The sequence below is a fragment of the Octopus sinensis genome, linkage group LG25 (genome assembly GCF_006345805.1).
Source record: "Octopus sinensis linkage group LG25, ASM634580v1, whole genome shotgun sequence".
Lineage (NCBI taxonomy): Eukaryota > Metazoa > Mollusca > Cephalopoda > Octopoda > Octopodidae > Octopus > Octopus sinensis.
The window spans coordinates 6,069,995-6,087,494 of record NC_043021.1 but is presented as its reverse complement, the minus strand read 5'-3'; the positions used below and the strand labels follow the sequence as shown (position 1 = coordinate 6,087,494).

General features: G+C 38.5%; 1 protein-coding gene and 1 long non-coding RNA gene across 5 annotated transcripts in view; one reads left to right on the top strand and one right to left on the bottom strand.

The window, feature by feature from the left end:
• The window catches only part of LOC115224281 (endochitinase A-like), a 41,728-nt gene extending 25,350 nt beyond the window's left edge, over positions 1–16,378 (top strand). For 3 of the 4 annotated variants that reach the window (XM_036513170.1, XM_029795095.2, XM_036513171.1), the window contains exons 4-8: positions 4,437–4,529; positions 9,336–9,412; positions 9,925–9,966; positions 12,367–12,420; positions 14,712–16,378. In XM_036513170.1, the coding sequence (XP_036369063.1) occupies positions 4,437–4,529; positions 9,336–9,412; positions 9,925–9,966; positions 12,367–12,420; positions 14,712–14,791 (346 nt within the window). In that variant the 3' untranslated portion in view covers positions 14,792–16,378. The remainder of the gene's footprint in view (positions 1–4,436; positions 4,530–9,335; positions 9,413–9,924; positions 9,967–12,366; positions 12,421–14,711) is intronic. The other variant, XM_036513169.1, reaches the window with a different exon arrangement.
• Positions 16,379–17,028: 650 nt separating this feature from the next.
• Positions 17,029–17,500, bottom strand: part of LOC118767850 — a 1,186-nt gene continuing 714 nt past the window's right edge. The window contains exon 2 of the long non-coding RNA XR_005003752.1: positions 17,029–17,412. This is a non-coding gene — a long non-coding RNA (uncharacterized LOC118767850). The remainder of the gene's footprint in view (positions 17,413–17,500) is intronic.

Here is a 17,500-nt window from a genome sequence, read left to right as displayed (position 1 = left end):
AAGGATAAACAGTCTCCTATGCCAACATGAGCTTAATCCTTTTGCCCTCTACGGAACATAAGCCACCCATGACTTTTCTATACAATTCTTGAGTCTGGGCTGTTCTTTTTGTGGAGTTTTCCGGATTTTTTTTTTTTTTTAATTGTCATCAACACTTCAGTAACTTTGCTTTTTTCTAGGTAGGGATGTTGGCCCCACACAAACTATTTTTACCTCTGGGAAGAAGTGGTCCGTATTAGTTTGGCCCCCATCCTTTGACCTAACCAGCATGGGAGGCTGTACCAGGAGCTTGTGTTCTACTAGCAATAGCTAGCTCACAGGATCATTGAGGTATACAAACCTTAAAGGCGGCGAGCTGGCAGAAACGTTAGCATGCCGGGCGAAATGCTTAGCAGTATTTCGTCTGCTGCTACATTCTGAGTTCAAATTCCGCCGAGGTCAACTTTGCCTTTCATCCTTTTGGAGTCGATAATTTAAGTACCAGTTACAGACTGGGGTCGATATAATCAACTTTATCCATCTGTCTGTCCTTGTTTGTCTCCTCTGTGTTTAGCACCTTGTGGTTAGTAAAGAAAGAGGTATACAAACCAACACACCACAGTCAAGGTTGCACATTGTAGGGGCCCTATCTGACATGACTAACTCAGTGGTGTGTATGTATGCCACTGACCCAGTTATAGTCTTGAGTGGCGCCTTCTGTAGCATGTCTGTTGTGCATAGCCTTCTTCATCCACTGGTTCAAGCAATGAGGTTTGTTGTAAACATCATCCACTTGTTTCACTGTTGGGGTCTTCGGGAGTTGGCCGCACTTAGTCTGGGTTCCCTCTCTTTGACCATGTCACCAAGGATAGTTCTACAAGGAGTTTAGGACTCTCAACAGCATCACCCTGAGTCATTGGTCCGTGTAACCTCCTCCACCACAACTAGAGGCAACCATCAGAGGTGTATATATATATATATGTATGTATGTGCATGTATGTATGTATGTATGTATGTATGTAGGGAAAGTTTACGAAAATAAACAAAAGACAAAGGCAGGTGGTGTACAAACAAACAAATGTATTAGTATAGCGCTCAGGAATAGAAAAAAGTCTTTTACATTTCGAGCCTATGCTCTTCAACAGAAGGATACACAGAAAAAAACAAGGAGAGAAAAAAAATGTGTGTAGGAGCTGACGATCTATCATGGCGTCCTGTATGTATGTATGTATGTATGTACGTATGTACGTACGTTACTTTGAGTCTTATGAAACGTTTTTAGCACTTAAATCGAAATAATGCCTAAGAACCTTGGAAATACAGATAATGTATGTTTAATGTACTTTTTAACATAACATGCACATTTTGATATAATACACGAATGGTCATCCATCAAACTACTTAGATGTAAGATGACAAGCAAGCTCTTGATTTTTATCTGATTATTATTATTATATTTTTTTTATTTTTTTTAGTTTTGTTTTTGCTATATTTTATATAAATGTTGCTCTGCAATATTTGGATTTCACTGAGATTATTTTATTGTGTATGCACACACACGTTCATTCTTCTTGTTTCGACACATTCTCAAATACTCTCTCTCTCTCTCTGTCTGTCTGTCTGACTTCCATTTTGTTTTCTTTCTTAATCTTTCTCTTTCCTTTTCTCTCAAATACACACACACACACACACACACATACACACATACACTCTCTCTCTCTCTCTTTCCTTCTCACACACACACACACACACACACAAATCTTTCTCACATATACTCTCTCTCTCCCTCCCTCTCTTATACGCACACTCTCTCTCTCTCCCTCCCTCTCTTATACACACACTCTCTCTCTCTTCTCCTTCTCATATACACACACACAAATCTTTCTCCTGTATACTCTCTCTCTCTCTCCCTCCCTCTCTTATACGCACACTCTCTCTCTCTCCCTCCCTCTCTTATACACACACTCTCTCTTCTCCTTCTCATATACACACACACAAATCTTTCTCACGTATACTCTCTCTCTCTCTCTCCCTCCCTCTCTTATACACACACTCTCTCTCTCTTCTCCTTCTCATATACACACACACAAATCTTTCTCCTGTATACTCTCTCTCTCTCTCCCTCCCTCTCTTATACGCACACTCTCTCTCTCTCCCTCCCTCTCTTATACACACACTCTCTCTTCTCCTTCTCATATACACACACACAAATCTTTCTCACGTATACTCTCTCTCTCTCTCTCTCCCTCCCTCTCTTATACACACACTCTCTCTCTCTTCTCCTTCTCATATACACACACACAAATCTTTCTCCTGTATACTCTCTCTCTCTCCCTCCCTCTCTTATACGCACACTCTCTCTCTCTCTCCCTCCCTCTCTTATACACACACTCTCTCTCTCTTCTCCTTCTCACACACACACACACAAATCTTTCTCACGTATACTCTCTCTCTCTCTCCCTCCCTCTCTTATACACACACTCTCTCTCTCTTCTCCTTCTCACACACACACACACAAATCTTTCTCACGTATACTCTCTCTCTCTCTCCCTCCCTCTCTTATACACACACTCTCTCTCTCTCTTCTCCTTCTCACACACACACACACAAATCTTTCTCACGTATACTCTCTCTCTCTCCCTCCCTCCCTCTCTTATACACACACACACTCTCTCTCTTCTCCTTCTCACACACACACACACAAATCTTTCTCACGTATACTCTCTCTCTCCCTCCCTCCCTCCCTCCCTCTCTTATACACACACTCTCTCTCTCTTCTCCTTCTCACACACACACAAATCTTTCTCACGTATACTCTCTCTCTCCCTCCCTCCCTCCCTCTCTTATACACACACTCTCTCTTTCTTCTCCTTCTCACACACACAAATCTTTCTCCTGTACACTCTCTCTCTCTCCCTCCATCCCTCTCTTATACACACACTCTCTCTCTCTTCTCCTTCTCACACACACAAATCTTTCTCCTGTACACTCTCTCTCTCTCCCTCCATCCCTCTCTTATACACACACTCTCTCTCTCTTCTCCTTCTCACACACACACACACAAATCTTTCTCACGTATACTCTCTCTCTCTCCCTCCCTCTCTTATACACACACTCTCTCTCTCTTCTCCTTCTCACACACACACAAAAAATCTTTCTCCTTTATACTCTCTCTCTCTCTCTCTCTCTTATACACACACTCTCTCTCTCTTCTCCTTCTCACACACACACACACAAATCTTTCTCCTGTATACTCTCTCTCTCTCTCCTTCTCTTATACACACACTCTCTCTCTCTTCTCCTTCTCACACACACACACACACAAATCTTTCTCACATATACTCTCTCTCTCCCTCTCTTATACACACACTCTCTCTCTCTTCTCCTTCTCACACACACACACACAAATCTTTCTCACGTATACTCTCTCTCTCTCTCCCTCTCCCTCTCTCTCTCCTTCTCTCTCTTATACACACACCCTATTTCTCACTCACATATGCTCTCCTCTCACAATCCCTCCATCTCTCATGCATTCTCTCTTTCAAACATGCATACACATACTCTTTTACTCCTTCCTCTCCCACACACACCATCCTCTCTCACACATACTCCCTCTCTTTCTCTTTCACACGCACACACACACACACAAATACACATACACTCACAATCTCTCCATCTCTCATGCATTCTCTTTCAAACACGCATACACATACTCTCTTACTCTTCTCTGTCGCACACACATTCTATCTTTCACACACACACACATCCTCTCACACTCTTTCACACACACCCTCTCATTGTCACACACATACACACCACTCTCTTACATACATACACACATTCTTTCTGTCATACACACACACACACACACACACACATTCCAATTTCAAAATTTGAAAAATTGCAAGGTAGACTTTTATTATTGTTGTTTGCACATATTTGTTCTCTTCTTTCTTCATTTCTCTCTCTTTCCCTTTCTTTCTTTCTTTCTTTCTTTCTTTCTTTCTTTCTCTCTCTCCCTCTTTCATTCTTTATTTCTCTCTTTCCCTTTCTTTCTTTCTTTCTCTCTCTCCCTCTTTCATTCTTTATTTCTCTCTTTCCCTTTCTTTCTTTCTTTCTTTCTTTCTTTCTCTCTCTCCCTCTTTCATTCTTTATTTCTCTCTTTCTCTCCCTTTCTTTCTTTCTTTCTTTCTTTCTCTCTTTCATTCTTTATTTCTATCTCTTTCTTTTTCTTTCCCACTCTCTCTCTCCTCATCTCTTTCCCTCTCTCTTTCTCATTCCTCCCACACTTTCTTTCCCTCTCTCCCTCTACCTACCTATCAGTCTATGTCTATCTCTCTCTTCCTCCTCTCTCTCCTTTCCTCCCTCTCTCTCTCTTTCTCTCTCTCCTATCTATCTACCTATCTGCCTGTCTGTGTCTATCTCTCTCTCTTTCTCTCTGTCTCTCTCTGCTTCAGCCTGAGAGTATTCCACACCTCCTCTATGCATTCTGTCGCTGCTTCATATACAGAGGAAACAGCAGTTACGCCTCAATCTGTCCAAAATCTCAGGTATGGTTACCAACGTACTGATGGAATGGCTAAACACTACATACACATATACCCTACATACACTCACACACATATACTTATACATACGCATACACATGCACAATGCACACATGCACATACCCAAGCATATACATACCACTACACAAACACATACACACACACACACACACGTGCATACACACATACACACACAAACGTGCATACATACATTTACTCACACGCCTCGCCTGGCCTCCGTGCCGGTGGCCCGTAAAAAGCACCATCCGACCATGGCCGTTTGCCAGCCCCGTCTGGCACCTGTGCCAGTGGCACGTAAAAAGCACCATCCGACCGTGGCCGTTTGCCAGCCCCGTCTGGCACCTGTGCCAGTGGCACGTAAAAAGCACCATCCGACCATGGCCGTTTGCCAGCCCCATCTGGCACCTGTGCCGGTGGCACGTAAAAAGCACCATCCGACCGTGGCCGTTTGCCAGCCCCGTCTGGCACCTGTGCCAGTGGCACGTAAAAAGCACCATCCGACCATGGCCGTTTGCCAGCCCCGTCTTGGCACCTATGCCGGTGGCACGTAAAAAGCACCCACTACACTCTCGGAGTTGTTGGCATTAGGAAGGGCATCCAGCCATAAAAACATTGCCAGATCAGACTGGGCTTGGCGCAGCCTTCTGGCTTCCCAGACCCCAGTTGAACTGTCCAACCCTTGCTAGCATGGAAAACGGATGTTAAATGATGATGATGATGATGATGATACACACATAATACATACACATTGTCACATATACACAACACACACACACACGCACACATGTAAGGGAGACTGTTTCTGATGTGTTCCTATGTACTTCTAGCTGACAGGACACTGAAATCCTTGGACACCTGTGTCCCAGGATCCCTTGTGCTAATGAACACACGTTCGCCATAAAAAGTGAGAAGTCCTTCTTCTGTGACATACACAACGGTGACTAGCATATTTGCATTCGAATTCGCTGGAGCAACGCATTAAGAATAAATATGCAAACCAGTGTTTCAGATCTCACTGGACACAATGCAAATAACGATTTCACACACACACAAACACACACATGCACACACACACACACGCACACACGCACACACACACACCACACACACACACACCTACTCACACACACCTACTCATCACACACATATAAGCACACCAATCTCTAATTCTTAAGTTTAATTTTTTTTTTCCCACAGTCACCATGTTTATAAGGCCATACTGGAGTACTGCTTTTATATGCATGACACAACTCGATGTATTTTTGCATCTACCTCTTTTTTTAGAGACGGTGTTTTTTTGATTTCATATATTTAAAAAAAGTGTGTGAGGGTATGTAGAGGTTCTGTTCTTTTCCTACTTTTATTCTTGTTTTGTTGTTTTTCTTTTATTGTTTTGTTTCATGAATGTTGATCATGTTGGTCTTTATCTTGTTTGCTGTTGTAGTTTGTTGTTACAGTTGTTGTAGTTGTTTTAGTGGTTGTTGTAACAGTTACAGTTGTTGTAATATATATATATATATACTTTATTTAAAAGCAGCAGAAAATTCAACAAAACCTGTTACTCTGAGTTTCCCGTTGCTGTTCATCGGACAGATTTTTTCTAGCAAAAACTGTCCAACAAATGGCAACGGGAAACTCAGAGTAACAAGTTTTGTTGAATTTTCTGCTGCTTTAAATAAAGCATATTACTCTACCACTGGTATTCGAGTACTCTTTTTTCCACCTTGTTTCACATTTATGTGTTTACTCCGGTATATATATGTATATATATATATATGTATTTTTATATATATATATATAGGGTTGCGCATTAAGTAAACAAAAAAATTTTTTTAAATAATAATTATATCTATTATCTTATTTTACATATACGAATTGCATTTATACAGGTGTATGTATGTATAAATGCAATTTGTATATGTAAAATAAGATAATAGATATAATTATTATTATTTTTTCATTTTTTGTTTACTTAACACATAACCCTATAGGTTAGTATAATTCACTTCTGAGGTATAAATCACTTCTTAAGTATATATATATATATGAACAAGGGCAGTTTAATTACAGCTGCATATTAATGTAGTTATAAAAATGATGGAATGAGCAATAGGGAGATGAGGGGTTGAGGTGGCTTGATGGGCAAATTGGGTGTGGGTCCCTGTTGGGTATGTAAAGGAACTGTCTGGAACAGGTTGTGTCTTTTGCACTGTTTGGGTGCAACACAATTTCCTTCTTTGTTTCCAAAAACTACCGGCGTCAGGAACAAGAAAGCAACCTTAGAAAATATGACACTTTATTTCGTTATTTACATAAAGAAGACACGTTGGTTAATTGGTAACCACTTGGTGTAGGTACAGCAAGACTGAAGTTAAACATTTGTAAAGATAAACCTCCAGCAGCAACAGAGCCAGTCAAATCCCAAGCGTCTGGGACAGGAGCATAGGCTGATAACACGTTAAACACGTCTTCTCTCTTCAATAGCCATGTCTCAAGTCACCAACGCTAACAAGGAATGCGATAGAATTTTTTTCCCCAGTTTTTAGCGCATGTGCATGAGGGAACTTCCTTAGGCCTTTCCAGAAGGTTCCAGCCCCGCACACGCACACTGAAGAATGACGTCACTACAGGTATATACACATACATTGATTTTAGGATCTCGGTTAAGCAGTGATCGGAAAGTTACCTTGAGCACTGCATATTGCCAATTGTCTTAGCCCTTTGTCATCTCCCCTGTGAGGCTCAACATCCAAAGATCAACCTACACTAATTCACCCCATGTCTTCTTGGGTCTCCCTGTCCAACAGGTTCCATCCACATTAAGCAAATGGCACTTCTTTACCCAGCTATGCTCATCCATACACATCAGACCTCCATACCAATGCAGTCTTGCTCACTACATTTCATTCTTCTTATGCCTAGTTTTTCTCTCAGCATAGTTTTTTTCTGCATCTTTTAACCTACACTGACATTGCACATCTAGCAGCACATTCTTGCTTCATTTCTTTCTAGTCTTTGCAAGTCCTCTACATTCAGGGAACATTGTCTCAGTACCATATAACATTAACTCTTTAGTTTTCACATTATTCTGCCAAAATTAATCCCTTTTCATCCACATTGTTTTGAGCTAATCCTGCATTATCTTGTAGTTATGAGATTTTGATGAGGTAGCTGTTAATTTTTAAAACGATATTGTAGGGTTGGTGTGAGAGACCAGATCTGGCCAGTTTGAACATAAAACAGGCAGAATACTTTTGGCTGGATATGGCCGGTTTAGATGCTAAAGGGTTAAAGTTCATACATAAGCACCATACAGTCTACTTTTCACCTTGAGAGAGCGAGAGAGAGAGAGAGAGAGAAACCTTTTGTTACCAATTGTTGGTAATAGCTCTCTGAACTTTCTCCACCCAGTTTTTACTCTGGCTACTACACTAATGTCCTTCTCCACGGCTACTTAGGTCACCTAGATAGCACCTGGGAAAAACATATAAAGGCTTATGTATGTACCTGTAATGAAAGCATTAGATGTAATCACACAAAGAACCATTACACAAAGCAAATCTTTACTGGGACTATAATGATAATATTGCGTGACGTACATTTGCCATTTAAATATGGCTAACCCCTAAGGGTGAATGCTACTGTAGTTTGTAGCCCCAGGAGGAAGGTGGATAGCCATATTTAAATGGCAAATGTACGTCACGATGTGTTGTAGCTACTGTTTATAACTCGCTCTGAGATTTATTAATGATAATACTGTTTTACTATTGATTAATTACAAATGGGAATATAGTAACACTGTGTAACATGGTTTTTCTCTTTGGGTAGCAACTGTTATTTCATATTTGCTTACCCCTAGAAAGTACTAAAAAATGGCTAATATTTCCGTCAAACTTTGCTTTTCTTACATTTATTCAAACCCCAAAGAATCCCTCTCAACACATGGCTATGATGCTTCCCCACTACTCCTCAGAGATGCACATATTGTCAGCCAAAAGCAACTGAAAAGCAAATTTCTGGTATTGAACAAAATATTTGCTATAATGCTATTTGGGATCTTTTCGGTTTGAACGGCAGTCTTTTAAAATAATTTCCATGTAACTAAATACTTTTAAACTTCGTATACTGGTAGAATGTGTTTATAAAACATCTTTTTCTTTTAGCTTTATTGAGAAAATTCTATAGTTTGTAAGATATTTGTTGTTTTTTTCTTCAATTTCTGCAATTTCAACCAATCAGTGATGTCTATTGAGGTAAAAAAAAAACATTCTGTGCCGTATGAATATGTCCCTCGTTTAAGAAACAGATTGGGTTTATTTACATTTCTGAAGGAAAAAAAATACCCTTCCCCCACCCCTAACCCTAACCCTAACCCTAAAACAGATTGAAATGCAATAGATCGATACTAGGATCATAATTATGGGTGACAATTTCATATGACACTGCTAGAAAAAACTGCCGTTCAAACCGAAAAGATCCGCTATTTCTGCTTCAGCAACCCAGTGCTGAATCTGTGTAAAATGTAATGGAAAACAGGTCAGTTTCAAAACATTGATGTCCAGGTCACAAAAGCAAAGTTTGAAGGGAATAGTAGTCATTTCCTTCGATTTCTAGATAGAAGCAAATAGGAAGTAACACTGCCTAAGCAAAAAAAATAAATAAAAATTTTGTTTCTCTGTGTAATTCTCTGTAAGGCAATAAGACATTTTAAGAATGATTAAGCTGCTTGAAATGAGTATTATTAATACCAAGCTGTAAAAACAAACTCAATCCATTTTTTTATTTCAGTTGGTATAAACATCCCAAAATTCGTGAAAACTGGAAAGTTGTCCTTGGATCCATAGCTTTGACACTAATTGGATCTGGTGAGTGAGAATCTTGTTAAGTGTAAGCATGAGATCCTGTTGAGTAGAGACCTCATTGTTGTGTTATTATAGTAAATCTCTCTCTATATAAACGGCAGTTTGTCTGTGCGTGTTTCTGTGTGTCTGTTTGCTTGTACCCTCACTCTGACCACGGCTTTCAACCGATTCTAATGAAACTTGACACACACATAGCCCAATGTCATAATTCAAAACTAACGCAGCGAAAATTTTGAAAAGTTCCCCCAGTTCTGAAAAAAATCGATAAATTCGATATGGGGTCGAGAATCAGAAACACGAACCACAAACTGTCTAGGGGACGCAACTCCACCTTTTTTAAATCTCAAAAAAAATTTACCATCATTTTTTTTCCATTTTTTTGCTATTTTTTGGCTATAACTCTCTAAAGATGCTTTATAGTTATTTCCCTTACAAACCTGAGCAACGCCGGGCGATACTGCTAGTTGTTAATACAACTCACTGGTATATTTTCACATGTTTTATTTCTGTTTCAGCGCTCCTCCTGGCAGGTTTATCTGTAGCCATATCAATAAAAGGTAAGCCTACACCATTTTGAACAAGACTTCCTAGTAGACACACATTCCTCCAGGCTTGCAGCTGAAGAATATAACTCTTACAAAAGGACTCCATAAGGCAAACTATAATAATTATATATACTCAAAGTAACATTCCTGGCAAACGCTGACTATGTGGTTAACTTCACTTCATCACCACCTCACGTCTAGCTTGATCCCTCTGTATTTATTCTTTGGACAAGTTTGTTCTACAATAGCCTCAAAATAACCAATTCCTTGTTAGTGAGATTTTCTGTAAACACACCCCTACACACACACTTATACATACATGCATATGTTTGTTCCTTCTCGAGCCATGCCTGGCTCATAAGGGCCGGTTTGCCAGTTTCTTGGCGTATAGGTTCCCCACCTGGACGGGACGCCGGTCCATCGCAGGTGAGCTGCTACACGCAGGAGAAAAGAGTGAGAGAAAGTTGTGGCAAAAGAGTCAGCAGAAGTTCGCCATTACCTTCTGCTGGAGCTGCGTGGAGCTTAGGTGTTTTCGCTCATAAACACACACATCGCCCGGTCTGAGATTCGAACCCGCAATCCCTCAACCGTGAGTCCGCTGCTCTAACCACTGTGCCTCCACAGACATGCATATATTGATATATATATATATATTTAGAGGTTATGAGAGGTAATGGTGTCAGTGAGACCCAAAGGTGTCTGGTAATGGTGAGTAAGTGCTATGGATAGACTATAGTTAAGTTCCAGGTTCTGAGATTATGCGAATAAGGGGTCCAACATAGGTCATATATCAGCATGTGTATATAAATGTATATCAAAAGTTTTTTTTTTTTACGTAATAAGATAAAAAATCTACACAGCCTTGATATTTTATCTTATTACGGAAAAAAAATTTTATACATACATAGAGAGAAAGAGATGTGAACTTTAGGTTAGTTAAAATATGTGTGTGAAGGCAAATTCACAATATGTCACAAACATATTTTAACTGACTTAAAGTTCACTTATGCCTAAACACTGTTTGGCACTGCTATTGCTGTCACATCTGTGTTTGCGTGTGTGTGTGTGTGTGTGAAACCTAATGTGCAGACATCTGTGTGGTTAGGAGTTTGTTTCTCAATATAAAGGTTTTATAAACTTTCTGCTTTTTCGGAAGCTTTCCACTTTTCTTTAAATTTTGCATCTCTTTATAGATATATGTGCATGTATGTATGTATGTGTTTATATATTCATACATATGTATATTCATATGTGTGTATATGCCATATATATATATATATTTATATGACGTGAAATAAACAAATATGTAGCTAACTTTTATCTTCTAATGGAGAATCTTACCTCTCACAGTTCCTCATAGCACCAGCAGACAAAATGATAAAGGCGTTGCCCCAGAGGATAGTGAGGGAGATGCACTGGGATACGCTTACCTTGTTTCTCATTTCATTTATTATTTTACATCTGTAATACAATGCTTCAAGCAAACTACAACTCCCTTTTACTCTCTCTCTCTTTACTCTTTTACTTGTTTCAGTCATTTGACTGCGGCCATGCTGGAGCACCGCCTTTAGTCGAGCAAATCAATCCCCGGGACTTATTCTTTGTAAGCCCAGTACTTATTCTATCGGTCTCTTTTGCCGAACCGCTAAGTGACGGGGACGTAAACACACCAGCATCGGATGTCAAGCAATACTAGGGGGACAAACACAGACACACAAGCACACATATATATATATATATATATAATATATATAACGGGAAGCTTTATGAAAATAGACAAAAGACGAAGGCAGGTGGAAAACAAACGAACAATGTATATTAGTATGGCGCTCAGGAAATATAAATAAAACAAGTCTTTACGTTCGAGCCTACGCTCTTCAACCGAAAGAATACACAGAGAGAAAAAAAACACAGAAAGAAGGAGAGAAAAAAAATGCGTGCAGTAGCTACGAATCAACATGATATATATATTATATATATTATATATATACATATATATATAAATAATATATATATATATTATATATATATATATATATATATATATATATAATTAATACATATATACGACAGGCTTCTTTCAGTTTCCATCTACCAAATCCACTCACAAGGCTTTGGTCGGCCCGAGGCTATAGAAGAAGACACTTGCCCAAAGTGCCATGCAGTGGGACTGAACCCGGAACCATGTGGTTGATAAGCAAGCTACTTACCACACAGCCACTGCTGCACCTATGCTTACCTTGTTTCTCATTTCATTTATTATTTTACATCTGTAATACAATGCTTCAAGCAAACTACGACTCCCTTTTATTAAACTTTTTTCTAACTTGCTACAGATAAAACAAACACAAAACATGTTTTTATTTAATACAATGCTTCAATAAATGATGTTTGATTTCTTTCCTTCCGCAGCATCACACAGTGTTGTATTGTTCATTGCTGGACTTATATGCTTTATTCCTGGAGGTAAGTCTTCTTCGATAAAATTCCATCCTTCATCAGAGCTTAAGTTATATAATTTGTTTGAAGAGTAAGAAGGGACTTTGATCCAGCTGCGAAAGCAAATCCCATCACTCCCATACTTCAGTGTTCACAAGCAAGAAGGGATCACATCCAACTACAAAAACAGGTCCCACTAACTCCCTGCATCATAGTGCAGAGGCTGGTGGTAGAAAGTTAGGGAAATCTAACCAAATGTAAAGAACAATTGTTTCAGAACATAGACCATTCCAACCATCCAATTATAGATTATTGAATTTGAAAGAGTAAAGGAAAAAATAATGATTGGTGTTGTGGGGGAGGTCTTTACTTGACTGTTTTTACAAAAACGTAATTAATATTACGGAGATGTACTCACATAGCAAGTAATTTGATCTGAGATCGTGTGCTGAAACGAAAACAATTGCAGCGTGGAAGGTGTTTGTAAGCCATTTAAGAAACACACAAAAGCCGTTCGATTCACTTCAACATTTAAGTTTAATATGTCAAAATATTTTCGTCGCTAAAATCCGTGACCTGTTCACTGTTGAATCGATTTAATTATGAAGGTCTAGTGTTCATACAATATGGCTTATGGTATTCGGTCACAGTCTTTTACCTTCTGATTTTAAACCCTGTTGAAGTCACCTTTGCTGTTTATCATTTCAGATTTGATAAGTGTCTCACACAGGAAATGACAAGTGACTGAGACTTCTGGTGATATGCTGTGCTTGAGAAGACATATCAAGCTAAGTGAAATCATGGTTGTGGCCAGTGCTGGGGACACATGAAAGACACCCATGCCGTTGACATGTAAAAGGCACCTTTGCCAGTAACATGTAAAGGTCACCCATGCCAGTGACACATAAAAGGCACCCTCTCAAAAATTAAGGAAAAATAATCTAGAATCCTTGTCTGGTGCTGGATCAATCCCAAAATCTAATCAGTTTGTGCCAGTCACGAGGCCAAACATCCCTGAAAATTTCATCTGAATCCATCCAGTGATTCTTGAGATATCTTGTCCATGGACAAACAAACACGACTGAAAACAATACCTCTGCCTTCACTAAAGTGAAAGTAATAATAAACAAGATAACTGAAGCGAAGCTGCATCTTTGTAGTATCAGACATGGCATGTAGACCATCATATAGCTTGTTTGACATTGCATTTGTAGTCTTCTCTTCCGTTTTATTTTGACATGCACTTTGTGTTTTTATTCTTCTCTTCCATTTTATTTTGACAAGCGCATAGCGTTTGTATTCTTTGTATTCTTCCCTTCCGTTTTACAAATTCAGTGTGCATTGTGTGTTCATTCCTCTTTTACCAGTTCCTGCTCAAAATTGTTTACAGATCAGAACCATCTCATAAACAGAGTTCATGAAGAGCACTTTGTTCTCCGATGGTTATGAAAAAGACAGAAATTATAAATCTTGAAGCAGTTCTCTCCCCTTAGAGGGAATCTTCACCTTCTCTTCTATTTCTTAGTAAACTCTCTTTCTCTCCCTCTCTTACTCTGAAAACAACTGTAGGTGGCAGCACCAATTGTAAGGAAAATGATGCACAGAATACACATATCTATCATTTTGTTATGACAAAGTTCTAAAAATTTCTAGTGAGTTGTAATCATGTATAGCACTATACATGATTCGTTTTTAGAAATCATCAGTGTAATATAACTTCATGTATATTCATTAAACAGTTTATATTTATGTGTGTGTGTGTGTATACAGGGTGATTCAAAAGTTACCATACATAGGAAAAATTTATTTTTTTATAAGAAATGGTAGGAGTGGCTGTGTGGTAAGTAGCTTGCTTACCAATCACATGGTTCCGAGTTCAGTCCCACTGCGTAGCACCTTGGGCAAGTGTCTTCTACTATAGCGTCGGGCAGACCAAAGCCTTGTGAGTGGATTTAGTAGACAGAAACTGAAAGAAGCCTGCTATATATATATATGTATGTGTGTGTATAATTTTGTGTGTCTGTGTTTGTCCCCCCCAACATCGCTTGACAACCAATGTTGGTGTATTTACGTCTCCGTCACTTAGCGGTTCAGCAAAAGAGACCAATAGAATAAGTACTAGGCTTACAATGAATAAGTCCTGGGGTCGATTTGCTCGACTAAAGGCAGTGCTCTAGCATGGCCACAGTCAAATGACTGAAACAAGTAAAAGAGTATAAAAAATAAATTGTTCTTATGAATGGAGACTTTTGAATCACCCTGTGATAGATAAAAATTGTGGACATATAATCATTTTTTTTTCTTGTCATCTGTTTCAGTGTACCATGTGGTGTACATTTACTGTGCATTGCAAGGCAGAATGGGCTTCAGCTTATACAACTTACACATTTTCAAATGAGGAGAAGACAGAAAGGATCAGACAGAAAGGATCAGACCAACAAATAACATAAACCTTTGCGTTCTGAATGACACTTTTGTTGTGATTTTATCAAGTGTGGTGGCCATCAACTGGATATACCGAGAGTACCAATGTGGACAATACACTTACCCAAGTTAACCTATTTACAAGGGCAGTCCTGATTAAACCAAGATACAGATTGAAAACCTTAATTGGCAATACTGACTACATCTACACCTGTTTTGATATAATTAGCAAGGAACTGTTCCAAAGATCATACTAATGTACATAGTTAAACAGAGAGTGTACACTGGCGCTACTGCAAAGCAACAAACTGCTTTTAACAAGGTACCAAATATTTACAGTATACATTGATTGAACTCTACTCTAAACACTCAAATACATACCCAAGGTACCGATACCCCTTTGTCAAGAAACAGATCTATACCCAACACAACCACCACCATCCAAGGTACAGAGAGAATGATATATCCAGACAAGTGTAATAACATAATTAAACGGACATGTAATTATATTCCAAAATACCCATATATACATACATACATGCATACATACACATGCGTTTGCCACATACACAAACATCCCTGCAAACATCACAGGACGCCATGGTTACCATCGATATGACTGTGTCGTGTGGATCAATGAAACACTGGCAACTACCAGTTCTAGGAGTACCAGTTGATCACATGACAACACTTTATAATTTATAACTGGTTGTTTGAAATCAATATGTGATATTTAGACTCTCTCTCTCTCTCACTCTCTCACTCTCTCTCTCTCTCTCTTTCTCACACACACACACACACAAACACACACACACACCACACACAGATAAACACAAATGTGTATATATGTATGTTTCATTCTAGCATGGAAAGCAGTTGTAAAAATGATGGTGATGATGATGATGATGATGGTGATGATGATGATGATGACACAGAAACTGTTTATGTTTCCAGAAACGAAAAAAAAAAAGTGCTTAAGAAAAAGATTACCCACCTGCTTATTTCAAAGATGAAAATGTACAAGTTCTAACGAATAATTTCACAGACCAATTTCCCAAGTACCTGAGCATCGGGAATGAATGAGAATCTAATAGTTGTAACATGGGATTTTTCAGCTTCGTAATACAATGTGTGTGTGTGTGTGTATATGTATACACACACACATATATACATTATAGATATATATATATATATATATATATATATATACATACACATGCACACACACATGAATATATACACACATACACATATACATACATACTTATATACATACATACATATACATATATACATATTGAGTGAGTGAGTGATAGTGAGCTACAGGGAAAGCAGACAGTAGAAGAAGTCTTCAGAAGAATTCCGACAAGTGTTTCAACCTGTTAGTTCCTGACTACCCAGGCCCACCTATGTAGTGGCCCCTAGGTGTCCTCCTGCTGTTATTTAAATGTTACCTTTAGTGGGAATTAAACTCAAAACCTTCAGATGATACATAAACACACACACACACACACACACACACACACACACACACACATATATATATATATATATGGTGTATAAGAGAGATTACATATATTGAAAAAGCAAAAACCAAACACATTAAAGTAGCACTCGGTACTTTCATTTGACTTATAAGATTACGGTTCCAGTTCACACCATTTCCATTTCAGAGTCGCATTTCCATAAATAAGGATAACTTTAACCCTTTCGTTACCATATTTATTTTGGGATGCTCTGTGTCTCTTTCAATTATTTTAAATATAACAAAGAATTTAGTAAAATAACTTAGTCATCATTAAGCTAGTGTTGGGAACATAAATTGGGACTAAGGTTTGGTGGAAGATTTTAATTCAAAACTTATGAAAACAAGACATTTGTATTACAGAGCCACAGCCGTTTCAGCCGGGTTGGTAACAAAAGGGTTAAAACTCTGAGTAACATAAAATTGTAAGGTAACTGACATCTGAAATATGTAAGGAATAATGTTTATGATATAAGTAAAACATAATATTTATGTTTGAAGTCTAGAAACAATACTAGGAAAGCTTAGTAAAATAGAAACAGTAAAAATTTGTACACAGAGATATATGTCATAAGCATACAAGAAGATACACTTCTACAGGTATATGCGTTTATAAGATGGCATGCAGATAAATAATGGGTGTGGATAGTATATGAGCCAATGGTAGGTGATGGTGTGGGTGGAGGTGGCTGTTGGTGGAATATAACGAGTAGAGTAGATAGCCAGAAGAAAGTAGGGAAATGATGAGAATGGAAGGAGAGAGTGAGTAGAAATAGATAGGGTTGAAAAACAGAAGTTGATACAAGCAAGAGAGGTAGAAATGGTATGGAAGGGATGCTGTCAGACAGAATGCTGATGTGACAGAGAATAAAATGGTTGTATATCCTATACAAATTTTGAATGCACAAAGAAGTCCTTTCAGTAACACTTTTCACCAAAATTAGTATGACCACTAATCCATTCAAATTCAGATACAATTCTTACCCTTTCTCTTACTAATTATTCAATCTGCAGCCACCTCCATACAGACCCATATGCGTGCACACACACACACACACACACACACACTCCTTTTACATGTGACCATCTAATTCATTTATAGATGCCTGTGGGATGTATCCTCATGCATAAATATGGTGCACACCTTTGTATAAATAT